Source organism: Osmerus eperlanus, chromosome 13 (genome assembly GCF_963692335.1).
Source record: "Osmerus eperlanus chromosome 13, fOsmEpe2.1, whole genome shotgun sequence".
NCBI classification, from domain to species: Eukaryota; Metazoa; Chordata; class Actinopteri; order Osmeriformes; family Osmeridae; genus Osmerus; species Osmerus eperlanus.
Window position 1 is genome coordinate 10,361,076 of NC_085030.1, and position 25,220 is coordinate 10,386,295.

Consider the following 25,220-nt stretch of genomic DNA (forward strand, 5'->3'; position numbering starts at 1 on the left):
GAACATGTTATGTGCTGAAACAGTGCTGTAATGTTTTGCGCGAAATAGGGCTATTATCCGGTGTGCGAAGGCTGATTAAATAGTTTTGAATTATTAAACCAATGGGCTAGAACAATGACATACATTTACTAACCTCAAGTGGTGAATCTGGTTCATCTAAGATACTCCTTTCACTCTGTATCCTCTGCATGGTTCCTGTCAAGCTGGGGTCCATTATCAGGACGTTCTGACTACCCGGTCTGGCGAACTTACAGTCACTCTTTCTGGAGTCAGTCGTCCTGCACACCTCGTAATTGTACACGTGCTGCAGAGTTCCCGTCCCCAAAGTGTCTGCGTAACGCGGTGGATAATACGGAATCACCGGGAGATTGGAATGATAAAGGATGCGAGACTGTCTCCATCTGTATATTTTCACTGATATAATAACCACTAAACACGTGATGAACAGAAATGAAACTACAGCCAAAGCCAAGACTAAGTAAAAAGTCAGGTTGTCATTGTACTCCTTGTCGTGCGTAAAGTCAGTGAACTCCGAGAGCACTTCAGGGAAGCTGTCGGCCACCGCCACGTTAACATTGACTGTAGCTGAACGAGAGGGCTGCCCGTTGTCCTCCACTACAACAGTGAGCCTTTGTTTCACTGCATCTTTATCAGTCACTTGGCGAACAGTTCTTATTTCCCCATTCTGTAAGCCCACTTCAAACAGCGCCCTGTCTGTGGCTTTCTGCAGTTTATAGGAGAGCCAGGCATTCTGTCCAGAGTCCACATCAACAGCCACCACTTTAGTGACCAGATAGCCCACATCTGCTGAACGAGGCACCATTTCAGCCACCAGAGAGCCACCAGTCTGAACTGGGTAAAGAACCTGAGGTGCGTTGTCGTTCTGATCTTGGATCATTATTTTCACAGTCACATTGCTACTGAGTGGAGGGGAGCCTCCATCCTGCGCTTTTACACGGAACTGGAAGTCCTTGATCTGCTCGTAGTCAAAAGAACGCACTGCATGGACGACTCCACGATCAGCACTAACGGACACATATGAGGAGACGGGCACTCCGTTAACTGAGGAGTCCTCCAGTATGTAAGAAACACGAGCATTCTGGTTCCAGTCAGCGTCTCTTGCTTTCACTGTGAATATAGAGAGGCCCGGTGTGTTGTTTTCTATAATGTAGGCCTCATATGAGCTCCTCTCAAAGACAGGATCGTTGTCATTCACATCTGATATATGTAAGGTGAGAGTGACGCTGCTGGACAGCGAGGGCACTCCCTCATCAGAACACGTGACAGTGATGTTGTACTCCGATGCTCTCTCTCGGTCCAATTCACTGTCTGTCACTAAGATAAAGAAGTTAATGGAAGTTGATTTCATTAGAAAAGGAATGTTTTCGTATATGGAACACTTTACTTTTCCATTTTCACTCGAGTCTGGGTCTTGTATATTAATCATTGTTACAACAGTATCAAGTTTGGCATTTTCGGATATAACATTTGATTTTGATAATATATTGATAGTAGGTTTGTTATCATTCGTGTCAACCACGTCAACAATTAATTTACACGAATCTGTCAGTCCTCCGTCATCACTTCCGCGTAAATCGATTTGAAAATGATGTGCTTTTTCATAATCAATTGTCCCAATTACTCTGATCTCGCCACTTTCATCATTAACCTCAAACAACCCCCGGCCATTTTCTTGAATATTCGTAATTGAATACGTGATTTTACCGTTTGAACCATGGTCGGCATCCGATGCACTGACTGCAGTAACAACTGTACCTTTTGGGGCATTTTCTGTGACTGTAGCTTTATATACAGGCTGAGTAAAAACAGGCGCATTGTCATTGACGTCTAAAACCGTGATGAGTATTTCCATTGTTCCAGACATCTGCGGCTCGCCTCCATCTATGGCTGTCAGTAATAACGACACCTGCTCCTGTTTCTCTCGATCTAGGGGTTTCTTTAAAACCATTTCAACATTATTACTGCCACCTGCTTGATTATTTAATTTAAGAGCAAAATGATCCGTAGGTTGAAGCAAATAGCTTTGAAGACCATTAATACCAACATCAAGATCGGTAGCCTTCTCTAATGCGAATTTTGCCCCACTTACTGCAGATTCACTAATTTTGAACTTGACTTTGCTTTTATCAAAGGTTGGAGGGTTATCATTAATGTCTGTTATCTCAATTGTGATACTGTATAATTCCATTGGATTTTCTAGAATCATCTGAAAATGAAGAGCGCAAGGCGTCGTTTGACCGCAGAGCGATTCACGGTCTATTCTCTCTTTAATGAGGAGGACTCCCCTTTCTTTATTCAGCTCGATGTATTCAGCGCTGTCTCCAGAAAAAATACGAGCTTTACCTGATTGAATCCTCTTTATATCTAATCCTAAATCTTGCGCTATGTTACCGACTAAAGAACCTTTCACCATTTCCTCGGGGACTGAATAACTGACCTGCCCGTGCACTGTACCGAAAGAGAGGATCGAGATAAACAACAGTACTTGCCGTGTCATTGTTTTAGTCGACATTTTCTCGTGCACCATAAAAATAAAATTTCAAAACAACAATATAAAAATAAAAATAATTATAATCCGTAAACCAATTTGTAATATCCCACCAGCCTTTCCTGGTAAATATTCAACGCAAACGAATTAAGGAAAAACCGAATAATTTGTTTCTTTCTCCCTGTGTCTGTATCTACTGTTCAGTGTAACACAGACTGAGTGTATGTTCTTGTGTGGCTTTTTCTCTAATATAGATGACGAACAAAAAGGGGAGGTTGGTTGGGGTGCTGCTACCAACCTCTTTGACAACTGTAACACACTGACCAACAGCGTCCCACCGAGACCAATGCATGGAACTACATACATGGTTTTCACCGACCCCCTTCAAATCTACAGAAATATAGACTTGTAACAATCATAATGTTACTAAATAATACTGTGACAGTTGCTTAGCATTTACTATCAGAATTTGGCTACATGTTTAGTAAGGACTGTTAAAGACGTACACAATATTTCCAAGTAGCCTACAGTGCCTTGTTCACTGCTCCCAAAACGTTATACATTGAACAATATGCTACAGCAACAAAAAGCTTTATATTCCACCCCCATAAATATGAGATACTAAACTACCCACACTGTTTCCGGCTACAGAATCGCTGTCCAAACTCGTAGTGCTGAAATGGCAGTGCTCTGTTGAAATGTCATATTTAATCAAAAGCTACAGATTATCATGAAGTACTGTAAAATGAAATCCAATTAATAAGTCATATACAAACGAAAGGAAAACAAAATCACTTTAAAACGGTGGACTCTTAGCATTTTTGTGATTTAATGCAATTTAATGCATCTGACTAACCTCCAGAGGAGAGTCTGGTTCATCCAGGAGGTTCTTTTCACTCTGTATCCGCTGCATGGTTCCTGTCAAGCTGGGGTCCATTATCAGAACGTTCTGACTACCGGGTCTGGCGAACTTACAGTCACTCTTTCTGGAGTCAGTCGTCCTGCACACCTCGTAATTGTACACGTGCTGCAGCGTTCCCGTTCCCAAAGTGTCTGCATAACGCGGTGGATAATACGGAATAACTGGGAGGTTTGAATGGAAGAGGATACGAGACTGTCTCCATCTGTATATTTTCACGGATATAATAACCACCAAACACGTGATGAAAAGAAATGAAACTACAGCCAAAGCCAAAACTAAATAAAAAGTCAGGTTGTCATTGTACTCCTTGTCGTGCGTAAAGTCAGTGAACTCCGAGAGCACTTCAGGGAAGCTGTCCGCCACCGCCACGTTAACATTGACTGTAGCTGAACGAGAGGGCTGCCCGTTGTCCTCCACTACAACAGTGAGTCTTTGTTTCACTGCATCTTTATCAGTCACTTGGCGAACAGTTCTTATTTCCCCATTCTGTAAGCCCACTTCAAACAGCGCCCTTTCTGTGGCTTTCTGCAGTTTATAGGAGAGCCAGGCATTCTGTCCAGAGTCCACATCAACAGCCACCACTTTAGTGACCAGATAGCCCACATCTGCTGAACGAGGCACCATTTCAGCCACCAGAGAGCCGCCAGTCTGGACTGGGTACAGAACCTGCGGTGCGTTGTCGTTCTGGTCCTGGATCATTATTTTCACAGTCACATTGCTACTGAGTGGAGGGGAGCCTCCATCCTGCGCTTTGACGCGAAAATGGAAGTCCTTGATCTGCTCGTAGTCAAAAGAGCGCACTGCATGGACGATTCCACTATCAGCACTAACGGACACATATGAGGAGACGGGCACTCCGTTAACCGAGGAGTCCTCCAGTATGTAAGAAACACGAGCATTCTGGTTCCAGTCAGCGTCTCTGGCTTTCACTGTCAATATAGAGAGGCCCGGTGTGTTGTTTTCTATGATGTAGGCCTCATATGAGCTCTTCTCAAAGACAGGAGCGTTGTCATTCACATCTGATATCTGTAAGGTGAGAGTGACGCTGCTGGAGAGCGAGGGCACACCCTCATCAGAACACGTGACACTGATGTTATACTCAAACTCTCTCTCTCGGTCCAATTCACTCTCTGTTATTAAACTGTAGAAATGATTTGACGTAGACCTCATTATGAATGGAATATTGTCGTTTATGAAACATTGAACTTTGCCATTCTGACCTGAGTCAGGGTCTTGAATGTTAATCATTGTTACGACAGTTTCTGGTTTGGCATCTTCGGATATCACGTTCGATTTCGACATTATATTGATCGTAGGCTTATTATCATTCATATCAAAAACATCAACAATTAGTTTACACGAATCTGTGAGTCCTCCTTCATCGCTTGCACGTAAATTTATCTGAAAATTTCGGACCTTTTCATAATCAACGTTACCAATCAACCTAACCTCGCCCGTCTCCTCGTTCACCTCAAACATTCCACGAGTATGTTCTTGAATGTTTCTGATTGAAAATATTATCTTACTATTCGATCCATGGTCTGCATCTACTGCACTGACCACGCGAATCAGTGAACCTTTTGGAGCGTTCTCTGTCACTGTAGCTTTATACACAGGCTGAGTAAAAACAGGCGCATTGTCATTAACGTCTAATACGGTGATAAGTATTTGCATTGTTCCAGACATCTGCGGCTCGCCTCCATCTATGGCTGTCAGTACCAATGCTAACTGCTCCTGTTTCTCTCGATCTAGGGGTTTCTGTAAGATCATTTCAATGCTCTTGCTACCATCAGCTTGGTTGTGCGATTTAAGTATAAAATTATCCGTAGGTTTAAGCACATAGCTTTGGAGGCCGTTGATGGTAACATCAAGGTCTGTTGCCCTCTCTAAATCAAATTTAGCTCCGCTAACAGCAGATTCACTGATTTTGAATTTTACTTCGCTTTTTTCAAAAATAGGAGGATTATCATTAATGTCTGTAATCTCGATTGTGATACTGTAAAATTCCATCGGGGTTTCTAGAATAATCTGAAAATGTAAAGCGCAAGGCGTCGTCTGTCCGCAGAGAGCTTCACGATCTATTCTCTCTTTGATGAGGAGGACTCCACTTTCTTTATTCAGCTCGATGTATTCTGTGCTGTCTCCAGTATAAATACGAGCTTTACCTGATTTCAGTCTCTTTATATCTAAACCTAAATCCTGCGCTATGTTACCTACTAGTGAGCCTTTCACCATTTCCTCGGGGATGGAATAACTGACCTGTCCGTGCACTGAACCGAGAGAGAGGATCAAGATGAACAACAGTACTTGCCGTATCATTGTTCTGTCCGATATATTTTCCCCTAAACTATTAATCCAAAAAGTGTGAATATACGGAAACAGTTCTGCAACATTCCATTCGTTTTCAGTGCCAAAGTCAAAGTAGAACAACTCCAATATAGACAATTATGGAACAAAAGAATCGCACCTCGGTTTCTCGGTCGTTATACTTATGTCTGTTACCCGGACTGTACGCTCTGCGTCCTGCTCTTTCTCTCTAATAATTTGAGGTAATGGGGGTGGTACTGTTTCAAATCTGCTGCAACACACTGGTCGACAGCGGCCCATAGAGTTCGTTATCATGAACTACAATTTATGTCTAATAAGTTTAGTAAAGTATCAGAATGGGAAAAAAAACAATGAGTTGAAGGTAAATTGTGACGTTACCGTAGCCATGGAGCGGGCCATAAATAAAGCATCTATTTCGCAGTGTATTAAAACAACGTCACTGTCTCCAAATCATGCAGAGCATTCTGTGAAATTCAAGTTGAAAAATCGTCAGATTGACTTACACAGCTTCGTTAATATAACAGTATAACAAGTGGAATCCATGCTTGATTAAAATAGAAACCCCACGCATAGAAGAGAGAGAGAGAGAGAGAGAGGAAAAAGAGAGAGAGAGAGAGATTAAAGAAAGAAAGAGATTTGCTGAAACAATGCTGTAAGATGTTTTGCACAAAACAGTGTCGTTTTCCGGTGTGCGAAGGCTGATTAAATAGTTGTGAATGGGTTAACGCTGAATTACATTTACTAACCTCCAGTGGAGAGTCTGGTTCGTCTAAGATGCTCTTTTCACTCTTTATCCGCTGCATGGTCCCTGTTAAATTAGGGTCCATTATCAGGACGTTCTGACTACCGGGTCTGGCGAACTTACAGTCACTCTTTCTGGAGTCAGTCGTCCTGCACACCTCGTAATTGTACACGTGCTGCAGAGTTCCCGTTCCCAAAGTGTCTGCGTAACGCGGTGGATAATATGGAATCACCGGGAGATTGGAATGATAGAGGATGCGAGACTGTCTCCATCTGTATATTTTCACTGATATAATAACCACCAAACACGTGATGAAAAGAAATGAAACTACAGCCAAAGCCAAGACTAAGTAAAAAGTCAGGTTGTCATTGTAATCCTTGTCGTGCGTAAAGTCAGTGAACTCCGAGAGCACTTCAGGGAAGCTGTCCGCCACCGCCACGTTAACATTGACTGTAGCTGAACGAGAGGGCTGCCCGTTGTCCTCCACTACAACAGTGAGCCTTTGTTTCACTGCATCTTTATCAGTCACTTGGCGAACAGTTCTTATTTCCCCATTCTGTAAGCCCACTTCAAACAGCGCCCTGTCTGTGGCTTTCTGCAGTTTATAGGAGAGCCAGGCATTCTGTCCAGAGTCCACATCAACAGCCACCACTTTAGTGACCAGATAGCCCACATCTGCTGAACGAGGCACCATTTCAGCCACCAGAGAGCCGCCAGTTTGGACTGGGTACAAAACCTGAGGTGCGTTGTCGTTCTGATCTTGGATCATTATTTTCACAGTCACATTGCTACTGAGTGGAGGGGAGCCTCCATCCTGCGCTTTGACGCGAAAATGGAAGTCCTTGATATGCTCGTAGTCAAAAGAACGCACTGCATGGACGACTCCACTATCAGCACTAACGGACACATATGAGGAGACGGGCACTCCGTTGACCGAGGAGTCCTCTAGTATGTAAGAAACACGAGCATTCTGGTTCCAGTCATCATCTCTGGCTTTCACTGTGAATATAGAGAGGCCCGGTGTGTTGTTTTCTATAATGTAGGCCTCATATGAGCTCTTCTCAAAGACAGGAGCGTTGTCATTCACATCTGATATCTGTAAGGTGAGAGTGACGCTGCTGGAGAGCGAGGGCACTCCCTCATCAGAACACGTGACACTGATGTTATACTCAGCCGCTCTCTCTCGGTCCAATTCACTATCTGTGACTAAGCTAAAAAAGTTAATTGAGGTTGATTTAATTAGAAAAGGAATGTTTTCGTTTATGGAACACTGGACTTTGCCATTGTCACCCGAGTCTGGGTCTTGTATATTGATCATCGTTACGACTGTATCTGTTTTGGCATCTTCGGATATAACATTTGATTTTGATATTATATTGATACTAGGTGTATTGTCATTTATATCAGCAACGTCGATAATTACTTTGCATGAATCAGTCAGTCCACCATCATCGCTTGCGCGTAAATTGATTTGGAAATGTCTTGACTTTTCATAATCAACGCTTCCTATCACTGTAAGTTCACCACTGTCCTCGTTTACAACAAACGTATTACGGACATCATCCAACGTGTTTGTAATTGAATACGTGATTTTACCGTTTGAACCATGGTCCGCATCTAACGCATTAACTGTCGCTACAACTGTACCTTTGTGTGCATTTTCTGTAACTGTAGCTTTATACACAGGCTGAGTAAAAACAGGCGCATTGTCATTGACGTCTAATACGGTGATGAGTATCTGCATTGTTCCAGACATCTGCGGCTCGCCTCCATCTATGGCTGTCAGTACTAACGATACCTGCTCCTGTGTCTCTCGATCTAACGGTTTATGTAAAACCATTTCAACATTCTTATTTCCATCTGCTTGGCTATGCAATTTTAGAACAAAATGATCCGTTGGATTGAGCAAATAGTTCTGAAGACCATTATTTCCTACATCAAGATCCATAGCCCTTTCCAATACAAATTTAGCCCCACTGACTGCAGACTCACTAATTTTGAATTTCACTTCGCTTTTATCAAAGGTTGGAGGGTTATCATTAACATCGGTTATCTCAACCGTAATACTGTACAACTCCATTGGATTCTCTAAAATAATTTGAAAATGTAGAGCGCAAGGCGTAGACTGTCCGCAGAGCGCTTCACGGTCTATTCTCTCTTTGATGAGGAGGACTCCCCTTTCTTTATTCAGATCGATGTATTCTGTGCTGTCTCCAGTATAAACACGAGCTTTACCTGATTTCAACCTCTTTATATCTAAACCTAAATCCTGAGCTATGTTACCGACTAAAGAACCTTTCACCATTTCCTCGGAAATTGAGTAACTGATCTGCCCGTGCACTGAACCGAGAGAGAGGACCAAGACGAACAACAGTACTTGCCGTGTCATTGTTGTAGCTATCCGATATTTTCCCAAAACATTTAAATCCAACAAACGTGCTATTATAATCAGCAAACCGTTATGCTATGTTCCATTCGTTTTCAATTCCAAAGTCTAAGTAGAAAAATCCAATAGAAAAGTGTCTAACAAAAGACTAGAACCTCCATTTCTCCGTCGTACTGATGTTTGTTACCCGGTCTGTCCGCTCTGCGTCCTGCTCTTTCTCTCTAATATGTCGAAGTAATGGAGGAGGTACTGTAGCAAATCTCCTAACACTACAACACACTGGCCAACAGCGGCCCACAGAGTTCGTTATCAACAATTACATGTCTAGATAATTTAAACGAATGAAAAACTGTGAGTTGAAGGAAAGGTTTTACGTCAATGTATTCATGAAGTCGTCCTTAAATAAAGCCTCTACATGCAATGTTGATAAAGACGAGTTCACTGTCAACAAATCACAAAAAGCAACGTATGAAATTCATGTTGAATATTGAGAAGATTACATCACACAACTTGGTTGACACGAAAATATATAAATGAATGCTTAAAAGAAAAAAGAGAGATAGAGAAACAATGCAAGAGAGTGTGGTGTAATAGCTCATTGTCAGTGTTTCCAGAAATGAATATCGCTGTCCACAGTGCTGAACGTTGTTCTGCATAAAATGACCTATTTACCAGTGTGCGAACTCTGATTAAGTTGTTTTGAGTGATCATACAAATGGGAAAAATCTGAATTAAATTGACTAACCTCCAGTTGCGAGTCCTGTTCGTCTAAGATACTCATTTCACTCTGTATCCGCTGCATGGTTCCTGTCAAATTGGGGTCCATTGTCAGGACGTTCTGACTACCCGGTCTGGCGAACTTACAGTCACTCTTTCTGGAGTCAGTCGTCCTGCACACCTCGTAATTGTACACGTGCTGTAAAGTTCCCGTCCCCAAAGTGTCTGCGTAACGCGGTGGATAATACGGAATCACCGGGAGATTAGAATGATAGAGGATACGAGACTGTCTCCATCTGTATATTTTCACTGATATAATAACCACTAAACACGTGATGAACAGAAATGAAACTACAGCCAAAGCCAAGACTAAGTAAAAAGTAAGGTTGTCATTGTACTCCTTGTCGTGCGTAAAGTCAGTGAACTCCGAGAGCACTTCAGGGAAGCTGTCCGCCACCGCCACGTTAACATTGACTGTAGCTGAACGAGAGGGCTGCCCGTTGTCCTCCACTACAACAGTGAGCCTTTGTTTCACTGCATCTTTATCAGTCACTTGGCGAACAGTTCTTATTTCCCCATTCTGTAAGCCCACTTCAAACAGCGCCCTGTCTGCGGCTTTCTGCAGTTTATAGGACAGCCAGGAATTCTGTCCAGAGTCCACATCAACAGCCACCACTTTAGTGACCAGATAGCCCACATCTGCTGAACGAGGCACCATTTCAGCCACCAGAGAGCCGCCAGTCTGGACTGGGTACAGAACCTGAGGTGCGTTGTCGTTCTGGTCCTGGATCATTATTTTCACAGTCACATTGCTACTGAGTGGAGGGGAGCCTCCATCCTGCGCTTTGACGCGGAACTGGAAATCCTTGATTTGCTCGAAGTCAAAAGAACGCACTGCATGGACGACTCCACTGTCAGCACTAATGGACACATATGAGGAGACGGGCACTCCGTTAACCGAGGAGTCCTCCAGTATGTAAGAAACACGAGCATTCTGGTTCCAGTCATCATCTCTGGCTTTCACTGTGAATATAGAGAGGCCCGGTGTGTTGTTTTCTATAATGTAGGCCTCATATGAGCTCCTCTCAAAGACAGGCGCGTTGTCATTCACATCTGATATCTGTAAGGTGAGAGTGACGCTGCTGGAGAGCGAGGGCACGCCCTCATCAGAACACGTGACACTGATGTTATACTCAGACGCTCTCTCTCGGTCCAATTCACTTTCTGTTACTACGCTATAGAAACCATTAGATGTAGTTTTAATCGTGAACGGAATATTTTCGTTTATATCACAGCTCAGATGGCCATTACTATCAGAGTCCGGGTCGTTAATGCTTATCATAGCTATCACTGTACTCGGCATTGCATTTTCGGCTATTGAACCCGACTTTGTCATCACATTTATAAAGGGGCTGTTGTCATTGACATCAATAACGTCAATGATTATTTTACTGGAGTCTGATAATCCTCCTTCATCCATAGCTTCGATAAACATTTGATAGTGTTTGGCCTTTTCGTAATCTATTTGGCCGGTTAATCTCAGTTCACCTGTCTTGCTGTCTATCTCAAACGCATCAGACTGATCTTCAGTACCCCCAGACAATGAGTAGCTAACAACACTATTCAAACCTTTATCCGCATCTGATGCACTGACTTTTGCCAGCACTGCACCCTTAGGAGAGTTTTCAACAACGGTCGCTTTGTAAATCTCCTGAGTAAAAACGGGTGCATTATCATTTGCGTCTAAGACAGTAATAAGTATCTGCAATGTCCCAGACAGTTGAGGCTCACCACCGTCTACTGCTGTTAACAACAACGATATTGTCTCCTGTTTCTCGCGATCTAAGGATTTCTGTAAAACCATTTCTACCTTTTTACTTCCATCTGGTTGATTTTTTAATTTCAACTGAAACTTATCAGTAGGTTTTAGGGCGTAGCTCTGTAAGCCGTTAACACCAACGTCTGGGTCCATTGCTCTCTCTAGCATGAACGTGGCCCCAGTTACAGCAGATTCACTTATTTCAAACATTTTCTCATTCTTTTTAAAAACAGGAGCGTTATCATTTATATCTGTGATTTCCACAGTTACACGGAATAGCTCCATTGGATTCTCTAGAATTATCTGAAAATGTATTGCACAAGGCGTCGTCTGTCCGCAGAGCGCTTCACGGTCTATTCTCTCTTTGATGAGGAGGACTCCCCTTTCTTTATTCAGCTCGATGTATTCTCCGCTGTCTCCAGTATAAATACGAGCTTTACCTGATTTCAGTCTCTTTATATCTAAACCTATATCTTGCGCTACGTTACCGACTAAAGAACCTTTCACCATTTCTTCAGGAATAGAATAACTGACCTGCGAGTGCACTGAACCGAGAGAGAGGATCGAGATGAACAACAGTACTTGCCGTGTCAGTGTTCTCTTCGACATCATATTGGATGTACGAATCAACAAAGGCGTCTTATTCCGTAAAATAATTCGGTGATGTTGCGATTAACCCTGAGAGCTAAAAATCCATGTACTGAACAACAAAGGAACAGGCCAAACCGATGGAACACAAAAATCACAGTTCGGTGTCTCTGTACTCCATCTCTGCAACCCGGACTTTGGTATCTGCGAGCAGTCCATTCTGTATCTCATAATACATTGAAAAGATGGGGGAGGTACTGCACAATACAACCTACTCTGGAAATCACTGGCCAACAGCGGCCCTCGGAGTCTATTGCACTGAATTACACAAGAAGATGCCACAGGCTTGTGCAAACAACCGGATTTTAGGCTTGTTAAAATATAATTGATTTAGTATGATTCCAAAATATATTTTTCTCCGAGTGGAATTAAACATGGAGGCAGTGGAGTTACATTCTTATAAACGATCTGTCACGGAACGAGTGCTGTCCAATAGTTGTAGTGCTGAAATTAATTTAAGATAGGCTTCGAATATATAAATGCTGTGCGTCATATTACAATATTTAAATATGCAACCAAAATAGTCACACTCACCTCTAAAGGAGAATCTGGTTCGTCTAAGATGCTCTTTTCACTCTGTATCCGCTGCATGGTTCCTGTCAAGTTGGGGTCCATTATCAGGACGTTCTGACTACCGGGTCTGGCAAACTTACAGTCACTCTTTCTGGAGTCAGTCGTCCTGCACACTTCGTAATTGTACACGTGCTGCAGAGTTCCCGTTCCCAAAGTGTCTGCGTAACGCGGTGGATAATACGGAATAACCGGGAGATTGGAATGATAGAGGATACGAGACTGTCTCCATCTGTATATTTTCACTGATATAATAACCACTAAACACGTGATGAACAGAAATGAAACTACAGTCAAAGCCAAGACTAAGTAAAAAGTCAGGTTGTCATTGTACTCCTTGTCGTGCGTAAAGTCAGTGAACTCCGAGAGCACTTCAGGGAAGCTGTCCGCCACCGCCACGTTAACATTGACTGTAGCTGAACGAGAGGGCTGCCCGTTGTCCTCCACTACAACAGTGAGCCTTTGTTTCACTGCATCTTTATCAGTCACCTGGCGAACAGTTCTTATTTCCCCATTCTGTAAGCCCACTTCAAACAGCGCCCTGTCTGCGGCTTTCTGCAGTTTATAGGAGAGCCAGGCATTCTGTCCAGAGTCCACATCAACAGCCACCACTTTAGTGACCAGATAGCCCACATCTGCTGAACGAGGCACCATTTCAGCCACCAGAGAGCCGCCAGTCTGGACTGGGTAAAGAACCTGAGGTGCGTTGTCGTTCTGGTCCTGGATCATTATTTTCACAGTCACATTGCTACTGAGTGGAGGGGAGCCTCCATCCTGCGCTTTTACGCGGAAATGGAAATCCTTGATCTGCTCGTAGTCAAAAGAGCGCACTGCATGGACGACTCCACTATCAGCACTAACGGACACATATGAGGAGACTGGAACTCCGTTAATCGAGGAGTCCTCCAGTATGTAAGAAACACGAGCATTCTGGTTCCAGTCAGCGTCTCTGGCTTTCACTGTGAATATAGAGAGGCCTGGTGTGTTGTTTTCTATGACGTAGGCGTCATATGAGCTCTTCTCAAAGACAGGCGAGTTGTCATTCACATCTGATATCTGTAAGGTGAGAGTGACGCTGCTGGAGAGCGAGGGCACTCCCTCATCAGTACACGTGACACTGATGTTATACTCAGACGCTCTCTCTCGGTCTAATTCACTGTCTGTTACTAAGCTAAAAAAGTTACTTGAAGTTGCTTTCATCAGAAAAGGAATGTTTTCGTTAATCGAACACTTAACTTTACCATTTTCACTCGAGTCTGGGTCTTGTATATTAATCATTGTTACGACTGTATCTGTTTTGGCATCTTCAGCTATAATATTTGATCTAGATATGATATTTATAATAGGTTTATTGTCGTTAATATCAACAATATCGACTATTACTTTGCATGAATCAGTCAGTCCACCATCATCGCTTGCGCGTAAATTGATTTGGAAATGTTTAGATTTTTCATAATCAATGTTTCCTATTATTGTCAGCTCGCCACTGTCCTCATTTACTTGAAAGGCTTTTAGGACATCATCTAACATGTTTGTGATTGAATAAGTTATTTTACCGTTTGAACCTTGGTCAGCATCTGAAGCGCTAACTGTAGTAACAACTGTACCTTTTGGGGCATTTTCTGTGACTGTAGCTTTATACACAGGCTGAATAAAAACAGGCGCATTGTCATTGGCGTCTAATACGGTGATGAGTATCTGCATTGTTCCAGACATCTGCGGCTCGCCTCCATCTATGGCTGTCAGTACTAACGACACCTGCTCCTGTTTCTCTCGATCTAAGGGTTTATGTAAAACCATTTCAACATTCTTATTGCCATCTGCTTGGTTATGCAATTTAAGAGCAAAATGATCAGTTGGATTGAGCAAATAGCTTTGAAGACCATTATTACCAACATCAAGATCCATAGCCCTTTCCAACACAAATTTTGCCCCACTGACTGCAGACTCGCTAATTTTGAATTTCACTTCGCTTTTACCAAATGAGGGAGGGTTATCATTAACGTCGGTGATCTCAACCGTAATACTGTACAACTCCATAGGATTCTCCAAAATGATTTGAAAATGTAGAGCGCAAGGCGTCGTCTGACCGCAGAGCGCTTCACGGTCTATTCTCTCTTTGATGAGGAGGATTCCCCTTTCTCTATTAAGCTCGATGTATTCTCCACTTTCTCCAGTATAAATACGAGCTTTGCCTGATTTCAACCTCTTTATATCTAATCCTAAATCCTGCGCTATGTTACCGACTAAAGAACCTTTCACCATTTCCTCGGCAATTGAGTAACTGACCTGACCGTGCACTGAACCGAGAGAGAGGACCGAGAAGAACAAAAGTACTTGCGGTGTCATTGTTACGTCCGATATGTTTTCACCTCAAATATAAACGCAACAAACCTGTGATTGTCGTCTAATCGTTGGGCTATATTCCATTCGTTTACCGTGCAAAAATCCAAGTAGAACTACTCCAAGATAGAAAATTCTCTAACAAAAGCCTAGAACCTCCATTTCTCCGTCGTTGCTGATGTCTGTTACCCGGACTGTGCGTTCTGCATACTGCTCTTTCTCTCTAATATGTCGAAGTAATGGAGGAGGTACTGTTGCAAATCTACCAACCCATAACACTACCACACACTGGCCGACAGCGGCCCATAGAGTTCATTGTCAAGAACTACATTCGTGTCTAAATAATTTAGTGAAGTATCAGAATTAAAAACAAAGAGTTGAAGGCACATTGTGAGGGCACGGTAGCCACGTTTTCATCTTTCAAAGAGCCTCCATTTTGCATGGTGAAATAAGACAATGCCTTCAAATTATGGGAAGCAATGTCTTAAATTCATGTTGGAAAATTCAGGATATTTATTTAAATTATTGGACAATACATGAATAAAGTGTAATCAATGTTTGAATGAAAAAGAGCCAGAGGCAGAGAAAAAAGAGAGAGAAAGAGTCTCTTCTCAGTATTGTCAGGACTAAATCAACGTGTCACTCACCATAAACACATTGCTAACACGTTTTGCGCGAAAGAGAGAAATTTAAGGGTATGGGAAGCTTATTAAGTTCTTCTGAACGATCATACCTATGAGCAAACACTGAATTAAATTTACTAACCTCAAGGGGTGAATCTGGTTCGTCTAAGATGCTCTTTTCACTCTGTATCCGCTGCATGGTTCCTGTCAAGCTGGGGTCCATTATCAGGACGTTTTGACTACCCGGTCTGGCGAACTTGCAGTCACTCTTTCTGGAGTCAGTCGTCCTGCACACCTCGTAATTGTACACGTGCTGGAGAGTTCCCGTTCCCAAAGTGTCTGCGTAACGCGGTGGATAATAAGGAATCACCGGGAGATTGGAATGATATAGGATGCGAGACTGTCTCCATCTGTATATTTTCACTGATATAATAACCACCAAACACGTGATGAAAAGAAATGAAACTACAGCCAAAGCCAAGACTAAGTAAAAAGTCAGGTTGTCATTGTACTCCTTATCGTGCGTAAAGTCAGTGAACTCCGAGAGCACTTCAGGGAAGCTGTCCGCCACCGCCACGTTAACATTGACTGTAGCTGAACGAGAGGGCTGCCCGTTATCCTCCACTACAACAGTGAGTCTTTGTTTCACTGCATCTTTATCAGTCACCTGGCGAACAGTTCTTATTTCCCCATTCTGTAAGCCCACTTCAAACAGCGCCCTGTCTGTGGCTTTCTGCAGTTTATAGGAGAGCCAGGCATTCTGTCCAGAGTCCACATCAACAGCCACCACTTTAGTGACCAGATAGCCCACATCTGCTGAACGAGGCACCATTTCAGCCACCAGAGAGCCGCCAGTCTGGACTGGGTACAGAACCTGAGGTGCGTTGTCGTTCTGGTCCTGGATCATTATTTTCACAGTCACATTGCTACTGAGTGGAGGGGAGCCTCCATCCTGCGCTTTTACGCGGAAATGGAAATCCTTGATCTGCTCGTAGTCAAAAGAGCGCACTGCATGGAGGACTCCACTATCAGCACTAACGGACACATATGAGGAGACTGGAACTCCGTTAACCGAGTAGTCCTCCAGTATGTAAGAAACACGAGCATTCTGGTTCCAGTCATCGTCTCTGGCTTTCACTTTGAATATAGAGAGGCCTGGTGTGTTGTTTTCTATAATGTAGGCCTCATATGAGCTCCTCTCAAATAAAGGCGCGTTGTCATTCACATCTGATATCTGTAAGGTGAGAGTGACGCTGCTGGAGAACGAGGGCACTCCCTCATCAGAACACGTGACACTGATGTTGTACTCAGACGCTCTCTCTCGGTCCAATTCACTATCTGTGACTAAGCTGAAGAAGTCATTAGATGTTGATTTCATAACAAAAGGAATGTTTTCATTGATGGAACACTGTACTTTACCATTATCTCCCGAATCTAAATCTTGAATGTTAATCATTGTTACCACAGTACCATGTTTGGCATCTTCGGCTATTACGTTCGACTTAGACATTATGTTTATATCCGGTTTGTTATCATTAACGTCAACGACGTCGACAATTACTTTACATGAATCAGTTAGCCCTCCATCATCACTAGCACGTAAATTAATTTGGAAATTGTGTGTTTTTTCATAATCAATATTACCTATTAATTTGATCTCGCCACTTTCCACATTAACCTCAAACGTTTCTCTGATATCATCTAAGGTATTAGTAATCGAATAAGTTATTTTACCGTTAGCACCATGATCAACATCTGTTGCACTTATTACAGTCACAACTGTTCCTTTTTGGGCATTCTCTGTCACTGTAGCTTCATACACAGGCTGAGTAAAAACAGGCGCATTGTCATTGGCGTCTAATACGGTGATGAGAATCTGCATTGTTCCAGACATCTGCGGCTCGCCTCCATCTATGGCTGTCAGCACTAACAATAACTGATCCTGCTTCTCTCGATCCAAAGGTTTCTGTAAGACCATCTCAACATGTCTGTTACCATCAGCGTGATTATGCAATTTTAAAGAAAAATGATCAGTTGGTTGTAAAAAATAGCTTTGAAGGCCATTGACACCTACATCCTGATCCAACGCTCTCTCCAACACAAATTTTGCTCCAATTACTGCAGACTCACTTATCTTGAATTTAATTTCACTTTTCTCAAACGACGGAGGATTATCATTCATATCCGTGATTTCAAGTGTAATACTGTAAAATTCCATTGGATTTTCAAGAATAATTTGAAAATGTAGAGCGCAAGGCGTCGTCTGTCCGCAAAGCGCTTCACGGTCTATTCTCTCTTTGATGAGGAGGACTCCCCTTTCTTTATTCAGCTCGATGTATTCTGCGCTATCTCGAGTATAAATTCGAGATTGACCTGATTTCAGTCTCTTTGTATCTAAACCTAAATCCTGGGCTATGTTACCTACTAAAGAGCCTTTCACCATTTCTTCTGGAATGGAATAGCTGACCTGTCCGTGCACTGAACCGAGAGAAAGGACCGATAAGAACAACAGTACTTGCCGTGTCATTGTTTTGTCCGATATTTTCTCGTTAAATATCAATGTAACAAAAGGGCGATTATCCGCAAAGCGTTATGCAATATTCCGTTTGTTTTCCGTGCCAACATCAAAGTAGAACAACTCCAAGATAGACCATTTATATCAATAGAATCGCACCTAGGTTTCTCCGTCGTTACTGATGTCTGTTACCCGGTCTAAAAACTCTGGATCCTTCTCTGTCTCTCTATTATGTCGATGTGATGGGGGTGGTCCTGCTGCAAATCTTCTATATGACTGCAAAACACTGGCCAACAGCGGCCCATAGAGTCCGTTATCAATAATTACATGTCTAAATATTTTTGTCTGTATTAGAATACAACTGTGTTGAAGGCACATTAGACGTAACGGTGGCCAATAAGTCATCCTCTTCTGTAATGACACGGGTATCGTTGCGTTCTTTACGCAGTGCGAGTGATTTATTTCGGTAGCAGGAAAGCCAAGGAAAAAGTACACAAAGGACAAAGCAAAAAATCAGTCATGATCAAGCTACCTATCAAGGCAGGTATATTTTAAAACCCAGAGCGAAAGTAAAGGCAAGGACTAGGTCAAAAGATAATCGGTAGGTCAAAAACACCCAAAAAGGTCGAAACAGGAATGGCTATCAAAATGGCTAGGAATAGAAGAAAACATGAATCCATACTTAAAATAAAATAAATTAAAAAAGAGTGGGAGAGAGAGATAGAGAAAGAAAGAAAGCGAGAGCACTGTTCTATGTATTGTTATGGAATGAATAACCGTGTCGCTGTTTATTAATACAGTGCTGAAAGTTGTGTTGAGTTCAAATGGGTTATTTGCCTGAGTGCGAAGCATGATTAAATGGCCTTGGATGGTCACACATATAGGCTAAGGCTTAATTAAATTCACTAACCTCCAGTGGTGAGTCGGGTTCGTCTAAAATACTCCTTTCACTCTGTATCCGCTGCATGGTTCCTGATAAATTATGGTCCATTATCAGGACGTTCTGACTACCGGGTCTGGCGAACGTACAGTCACTCTTTCTGGAGTCAGTCGTCCTGCACACCTCGTAATTGTACACGTGCTGCAGAGTTCCCGCTCCCAAAGTGTCTGCGTAACGTGGTGGATAATACGGAATCACCGGGAGATTGGAATGATAGAGGATACGAGACTGTCTCCATCTGTATATTTTCACTGATATAATAACCACCAAACACGTGATGAACAAAAATGATACTACAGCCAAAGCCAAGACTAAGTAAAATGTCAGGTTGTCATTGTACTCCTTGTCGTGCGTAAAGTCAGTGAACTCCGAGAGCACTTCAGGGAAGCTGTCCGCCACCGCCACGTTAACATTGACTGTAGCTGAACGAGAGGGCTGCCCGTTGTCCTCCACTACAACAGTCAGCCTTTGTTTCACTGCATCTTTATCAGTCACTTGGCGAACAGTTCTTATTTCCCCATTCTGTAATCCCACTTCAAACAGCGCCCTGTCTGTGGCTTTCTGCAGTTTATAGGAGAGCCAGGCGTTCTGTCCAGAGTCCACATCAACAGCCACCACTTTAGTGACCAGATAGCCCACATCTGCTGAACGAGGCACCATTTCAGCCACCAGAGAGCCGCCAGTCTGGACTGGGTACAAAACCTGAGGTGCGTTGTCGTTCTGGTCTTGGATCAATACCTTCACAGTCACATTGCTACTGAGTGGAGGGGAGCCTCCATCCTGCGCTTTTACGCGGAACTGGAAATCCTTGATCTGCTCGTAGTCAAAAGAGCGCACTGCATGGACGACTCCACTATCAGCACTAATGGACACATATGAGGAGACGGGCACTCCGTTAACCGAGGAGTCCTCCAGTATGTAAGAAACACGAGCATTCTGGTTCCAGTCAGCGTCTCTGGCTTTCACTGTGAATATAGAGATGCCCGGTGTGTTGTTTTCTATAATGTAGGCGTCATATGAGCTCTTCTCAAAGACAGGCGCGTTGTCATTTACATCTGATATCTGTAAGGTGAGAGTGACGATGCTGGAGAGCGAGGGCACGCCCTCATCAGAACACGTGACACTGATGTTATACTTTGACTCTCTCTCTCGGTCTAATTCACTGTCTGTTACTAAGCTATAGAATCCGTTTGAGGTAGACTTTATTGCAAACGGTAAATTTTCACTCAAAACACAACCAACCACTCCGTTATTATCAGAGTCGGGATCGTGAACACTCATCACAGCTATAACTGTCTGAGAGGGTGAGTCCTCTGGAACTGACCGTGACGTTGACATTAAGTCAATCATAGGCATATTATCATTCACATCTATGATTTCGACCATTAACTTGCTCGAATCTGAAAGGCCACCCTGATCCTTAGCTTCTATATCTATCTGATAGTGTTTAGATTTTTCATAATCAACCTCGCCTTTCAACCGAACTTCGCCGTTACGCTCATTAATTTCAAAATGATTCAATATACCAACGGTGCTACTCGATATTAAATACGTCACTAAGCCATTAGATCCATTATCTATGTCTGATGCACTAACTGTAGTTAAGACCGTTCCAGTAGGGGAGTTTTCAACCAATCTAGCCTTATATATTGCCTGCGTAAAAACCGGAGCATTGTCGTTGACGTCAAGCACGGTGACGAGTATCTGGACAGTTCCAGACATCTGCGGCTCACCACCGTCAGACGCGGTTAACAACAGAAGTATCTGCTCCTGCTTCTCACGGTCTAGAGGCTTCTGTAAGACCATCTCGACCTTTTTACTTCCATCTGCCTGGCCTTGTAATTTCAATACAAAATTATCCGTTGGGTTAAGAGAGTAACTTTGGAGTCCATTTACTCCAATATCTAAATCGAACGCTCTCTCTAATATAAATTTAGCTCCTGTCGTTGCCGACTCACTTATTTCGAATTTCATCTTATCTTTCTGGAAAAAAGGGGCATTGTCATTTATATCCGTGATCTCAATTGTCACACGGTAAAATTCGATTGGATTCTCTAGAATTATTTGGAAATGTAGAGCGCAAGGCGTTGTCTGTTCACAGAGCACTTCACGGTCTATTTCTTCTTTAATGAGGAGGACTCCCCTTTCTTTATTCAGCTCTATGTAGTCTGCGTTGTTTCCTACATGTAATCGAGCTCTGCCTGATTTCAGTCTCTTTATATCTAAACCTAAATCCTGCGCTATGTTACCTACTAGAGAGCCTTTCACCATTTCTTCTGGAATAGAATAGCTGACTTGCCCGTGCACTAAGCCGAGAGAGAGGACCAATATGGACAACAGTACTTGCCGTTCCATTGTTCAGTCCGTAATGTCCTATGTTTAAAATAAAGATATAAGGATCCACAAGAAAATTGAGTATAATCCAATATTTTCCAGTGTCGATCATCGACGAGAAATAGCTTCTAAAATGAAATATTTAATTAAAAAAAAGAATTGCAGAACCGTGTTTTTGTTCTCTACGTAATGCGGAATGTGCGTTTCTGCTCCTTCTCTCTCTAATATATCAACTTGGTGGGGGAGGTACTGCTGCAAATCTGCTCTGCAAACGCAACACACTGGCCAACAGCGGCACTATGAGTTCAATTTACTGAATTACACATCAGTCAAAGACAAATTCAGCTCCTCAGATATGACACGAATTAACCAAGCAATTCAACATTTGCTTAATCTGTAATAATTTGACATACAAAACACAAACATAACTAAACCAGCAAGTATGAACTAATTCAGGCAAATACGACGTCGAAACACTTTTAACCCCCTTCTCAAATGAGAAGTAAGAGTTGATAGGCAAACTAACCCAATATTTAACGTGAAAGTTAAGTGAAAGTGTACAACTATTCATCACATTTCCATAATACACATTAAAGGGTTACATCCAAAAATAAACTAATTCTTTAGATAACAGGAACACATGTACGATAGAGTGACATGGTAAAGCTCATAGGGTGCAGGCTAAGCAACACTTAGTTGCAGCTAACAATGTCGCTGTTCGTAGTCCCTAGTGCTGAAATGGAAACCGAAAACTAAGGTTTGAGGCTGATATATTTGCAAAAAGGGTACAAGAAAATATTGGCATGAGCAGTTACAGCACACTAACCTCCAGTGGAGAGTCTGGTTCATCTAGGAGGTTTTTTTCACTCTGTATCCGCTGCATGGTTCCTGTCAAGCTGGGGTCCATTATCAGGACGTTCTGACTACCGGGTCTGGCGAACTTACAGTCACTCTTTCTGGAGTCAGTCGTCCTGCACACCTCGTAATTGTACACGTGCTGCAGAGTTCCCGTCCCCAAAGTGTCTGCGTAACGCGGTGGATAATACGGAATAACCGGGAGATTGGAATGATAGAGGATACGAGACTGTCTCCATCTGTATATTTTCACTGATATAATAACCACTAAACACGTGATGAACAGAAATGAAACTACAGCCAAAGCCAAGACTAAGTAAAAAGTCAGGTTGTCATTGTACTCCTTGTCGTGCGTAAAGTCAGTGAACTCCGAGAGCACTTCAGGGAAGCTGTCGGCCACCGCCACGTTAACATTGACTGTAGCTGAACGAGAGGGCTGCCCGTTGTCCTCCACTACAACAGTGAGTCTTTGTTTCACTGCATCTTTATCAGTCACCTGGCGAACAGTTCTTATTTCCCCATTCTGTAAGCCCACTTCAAACAGCGCCCTGTCTGTGGCTTTCTGCAGTTTATAGGACAGCCAGGCATTCTGTCCAGAGTCCACATCAACAGCCACCACTTTAGTGACCAGATAGCCCACATCTGCTGAACGAGGCACCATTTCAGCCACCAGAGAGCCGCCAGTCTGGACTGGGTAAAGAACCTGAGGTGCGTTGTCGTTCTGATCCTGGATCATTATTTTCACAGTCACATTGCTACTGAGTGGAGGGGAGCCTCCATCCTGCGCTTTTACACGGAACTGGAAATCCTTGATCTGCTCGTAGTCAAAAGAGCGCACTGCATGGACGACTCCACTATCAGCACTAACGGACACATAAGAGGAGACGGGCACTCCGTTAACCGTGGAGTCTTCCAGTATGTAAGAAACACGAGCATTCTGGTTCCAGTCAGCATCTCTGGCTTTCACTGTGAATATAGAGAGGCCCGGTGTGTTGTTTTCTATAATGTAGGCCTCATATGAGCTCCTCTCAAAGACAGGCGCGTTGTCATTAACATCTGATATCTGTAATGTGAGAGTGACGCTGCTGGAGAGTGAGGGCACTCCCTCATCAGAACACGTGACACTGATGTTATACGCAGACGCTCTCTCTCGGTCTAATTCACTGTCTGTCACTAAACTATAGAATCCGTTTACGGTCGATTGTATTGTAAATGGTATGTCGTCGTTAAGCTTGCATTGTAGGTTACCATTAATCTCAGAGTCTGGATCGTTTACACTCAGCATGACGATCACTGTGTTCGGAGTGGAGTCCTCTCGTATGGAATCCGATTTAGAAATTATATTAATATTTGGAGTGTTATCATTCACATCAATCACATCAACGATGATCTTACTGGAATCTGATAGACCACCATTGTCAATAGCTTCTATGTCTATTTGATAGTGTTTGTATTTTTCATAATCAATTTGTCCAATCAAAGTCACCTCACCACTTTTTCTATCCAATTTAAATATTTCCGATAAATGATGTTTGCCATTAGAAATAATGTAAGAAACAACTGCATGTGTGTCTTTGTCTAAATCGGATGCACTTACAGTTGTTATGTGCGTTTCTGTTTGAGAATTCTCAGTTACAGTAGCTTTGTAAATTGGTTTGGTAAAAATAGGTGCGTTGTCATTTGCATCCAATACGGTAACAGATATCTGCATTGTTCCAAACATTTGTGGCTCTCCTCCATCGAACGCTGTCAATAACAAAGATATATTCTCCTGTTTTTCTCTATCTAGAGGTTTCTGTAAGACCATCTCAACCTTTCTACTCCCATCGACTTGATTTTCAAATTTTAAAACAAAGTTATCTGTGGGTTTAAGTGAGTAGCTCTGGAGGCCATTCAATTCTATATCAGCATCCATAGCTTTCTCTAATACAAATTTAGCTCCGAGTACAGCTGACTCACTAATCTCAAAATGTTTTCCGCTGTTCGTAAAACTGGGAGCATTATCGTTTATGTCTGTGATCTCCACTGTTACCCGGAACATTTCCATTGGGTTCTCCAGAATCATTTGAAAATGTAGAGCACAAGGCGTCGTCTCACCGCACAAGGCTTCACGGTCTATTTTCTCTTTGATGAGGAGGACTCCCCTTTCTTTATTCAGATCGATGTATTGTGTGCTGTCTCCAGTATAAATACGAGCTTTACCTGATTTCAGTCTCTTTATGTCCAATCCTAAATCCTGAGCTATGTTACCGACTATAGAGCCTTTCACCATTTCTTCGGGAATGGAATAACTGACCTGCCCGTACACTGAACCGAGAGAGAGGACTAAGATGAACAGCAGTAGACCTCCTTGTCGTGCCATTGTTCTGTTCGACATTTGCTCTGTTCGATTAAACTAAAGCTTTTTAATCCGCTGTGAAGTCTAGAATAGTCCAGCAGTATCCATTGTCACAGATGGAAGGGAAATATGTCCACAATATTGAAATGTTGAACAAAATAGTCGCTGTTCTGAGTCTTCGTGGTGTGTGTTCTCTGTTATCCGGACTGTGTGTACTGCTTACTGCTCTTTCCCTCTATATACCGATATGGGGGAGGTACAGCTGCCAACCAGTGCTGCCACTGCAACACACTGGCCAACAGCGTCTCTCTGAGTTGAGTTTACTGAACTACACATATTTAACGCGCAAACACATAGATTGAAAACTATAGTCATGTGGAATGCGACTCCAGAGGTCCATCAGTTGATTATCATTATCTGTTCAGCATCCAACCTTTAAATAATAATATTAAGTGCTCGTGAGTAAATGACAAGCCACTTCACCTACATTGAAGATGTCATTGAATGATCTTATAACCAATAAATACATATAGAACAGATTGTGTGGATGACAACAAAAATATCGTAAAAAGTGTATGCAATATTCGGATGTAAAAAAATCACAAACATGATTTCTGCTACTCAGAGCACT

General features: G+C 42.7%; 2 protein-coding genes across 34 annotated transcripts in view; both read right to left on the reverse strand.

The window, feature by feature from the left end:
• Positions 1 to 25,220, reverse strand: part of LOC134033077 (protocadherin gamma-A11-like) — a 127,965-nt gene that overhangs the window by 50,573 nt on the left and 52,172 nt on the right. For 2 of the 33 annotated variants that reach the window (XM_062477243.1, XM_062477220.1), the window contains exon 1: positions 22,223 to 24,784. The exons of 19 other annotated variants lie outside the window; for them this stretch is intronic. In XM_062477243.1, coding sequence (XP_062333227.1) covers positions 22,223 to 24,628 — 2,406 coding nt within the window. In that variant the 5' untranslated portion in view covers positions 24,629 to 24,784. Of the gene's footprint in view, positions 1 to 133; positions 2,718 to 3,365; positions 5,948 to 6,505; positions 9,049 to 12,605; positions 15,170 to 15,749; positions 18,283 to 19,032; positions 21,576 to 22,222; positions 24,785 to 25,220 lie in introns of those variants that run through there. 12 more of the 33 variants (XM_062477250.1, XM_062477232.1, XM_062477246.1 and 9 more) reach the window with 9 other exon arrangements.
• LOC134032811 (protocadherin beta-16-like) lies at positions 9,552 to 12,205 on the reverse strand. Its single transcript, XM_062476876.1, has one exon. It carries the CDS (start codon positions 12,033 to 12,035, stop codon positions 9,552 to 9,554), a length of 2,484 nt encoding a protein of 827 aa, XP_062332860.1. The 5' UTR covers positions 12,036 to 12,205.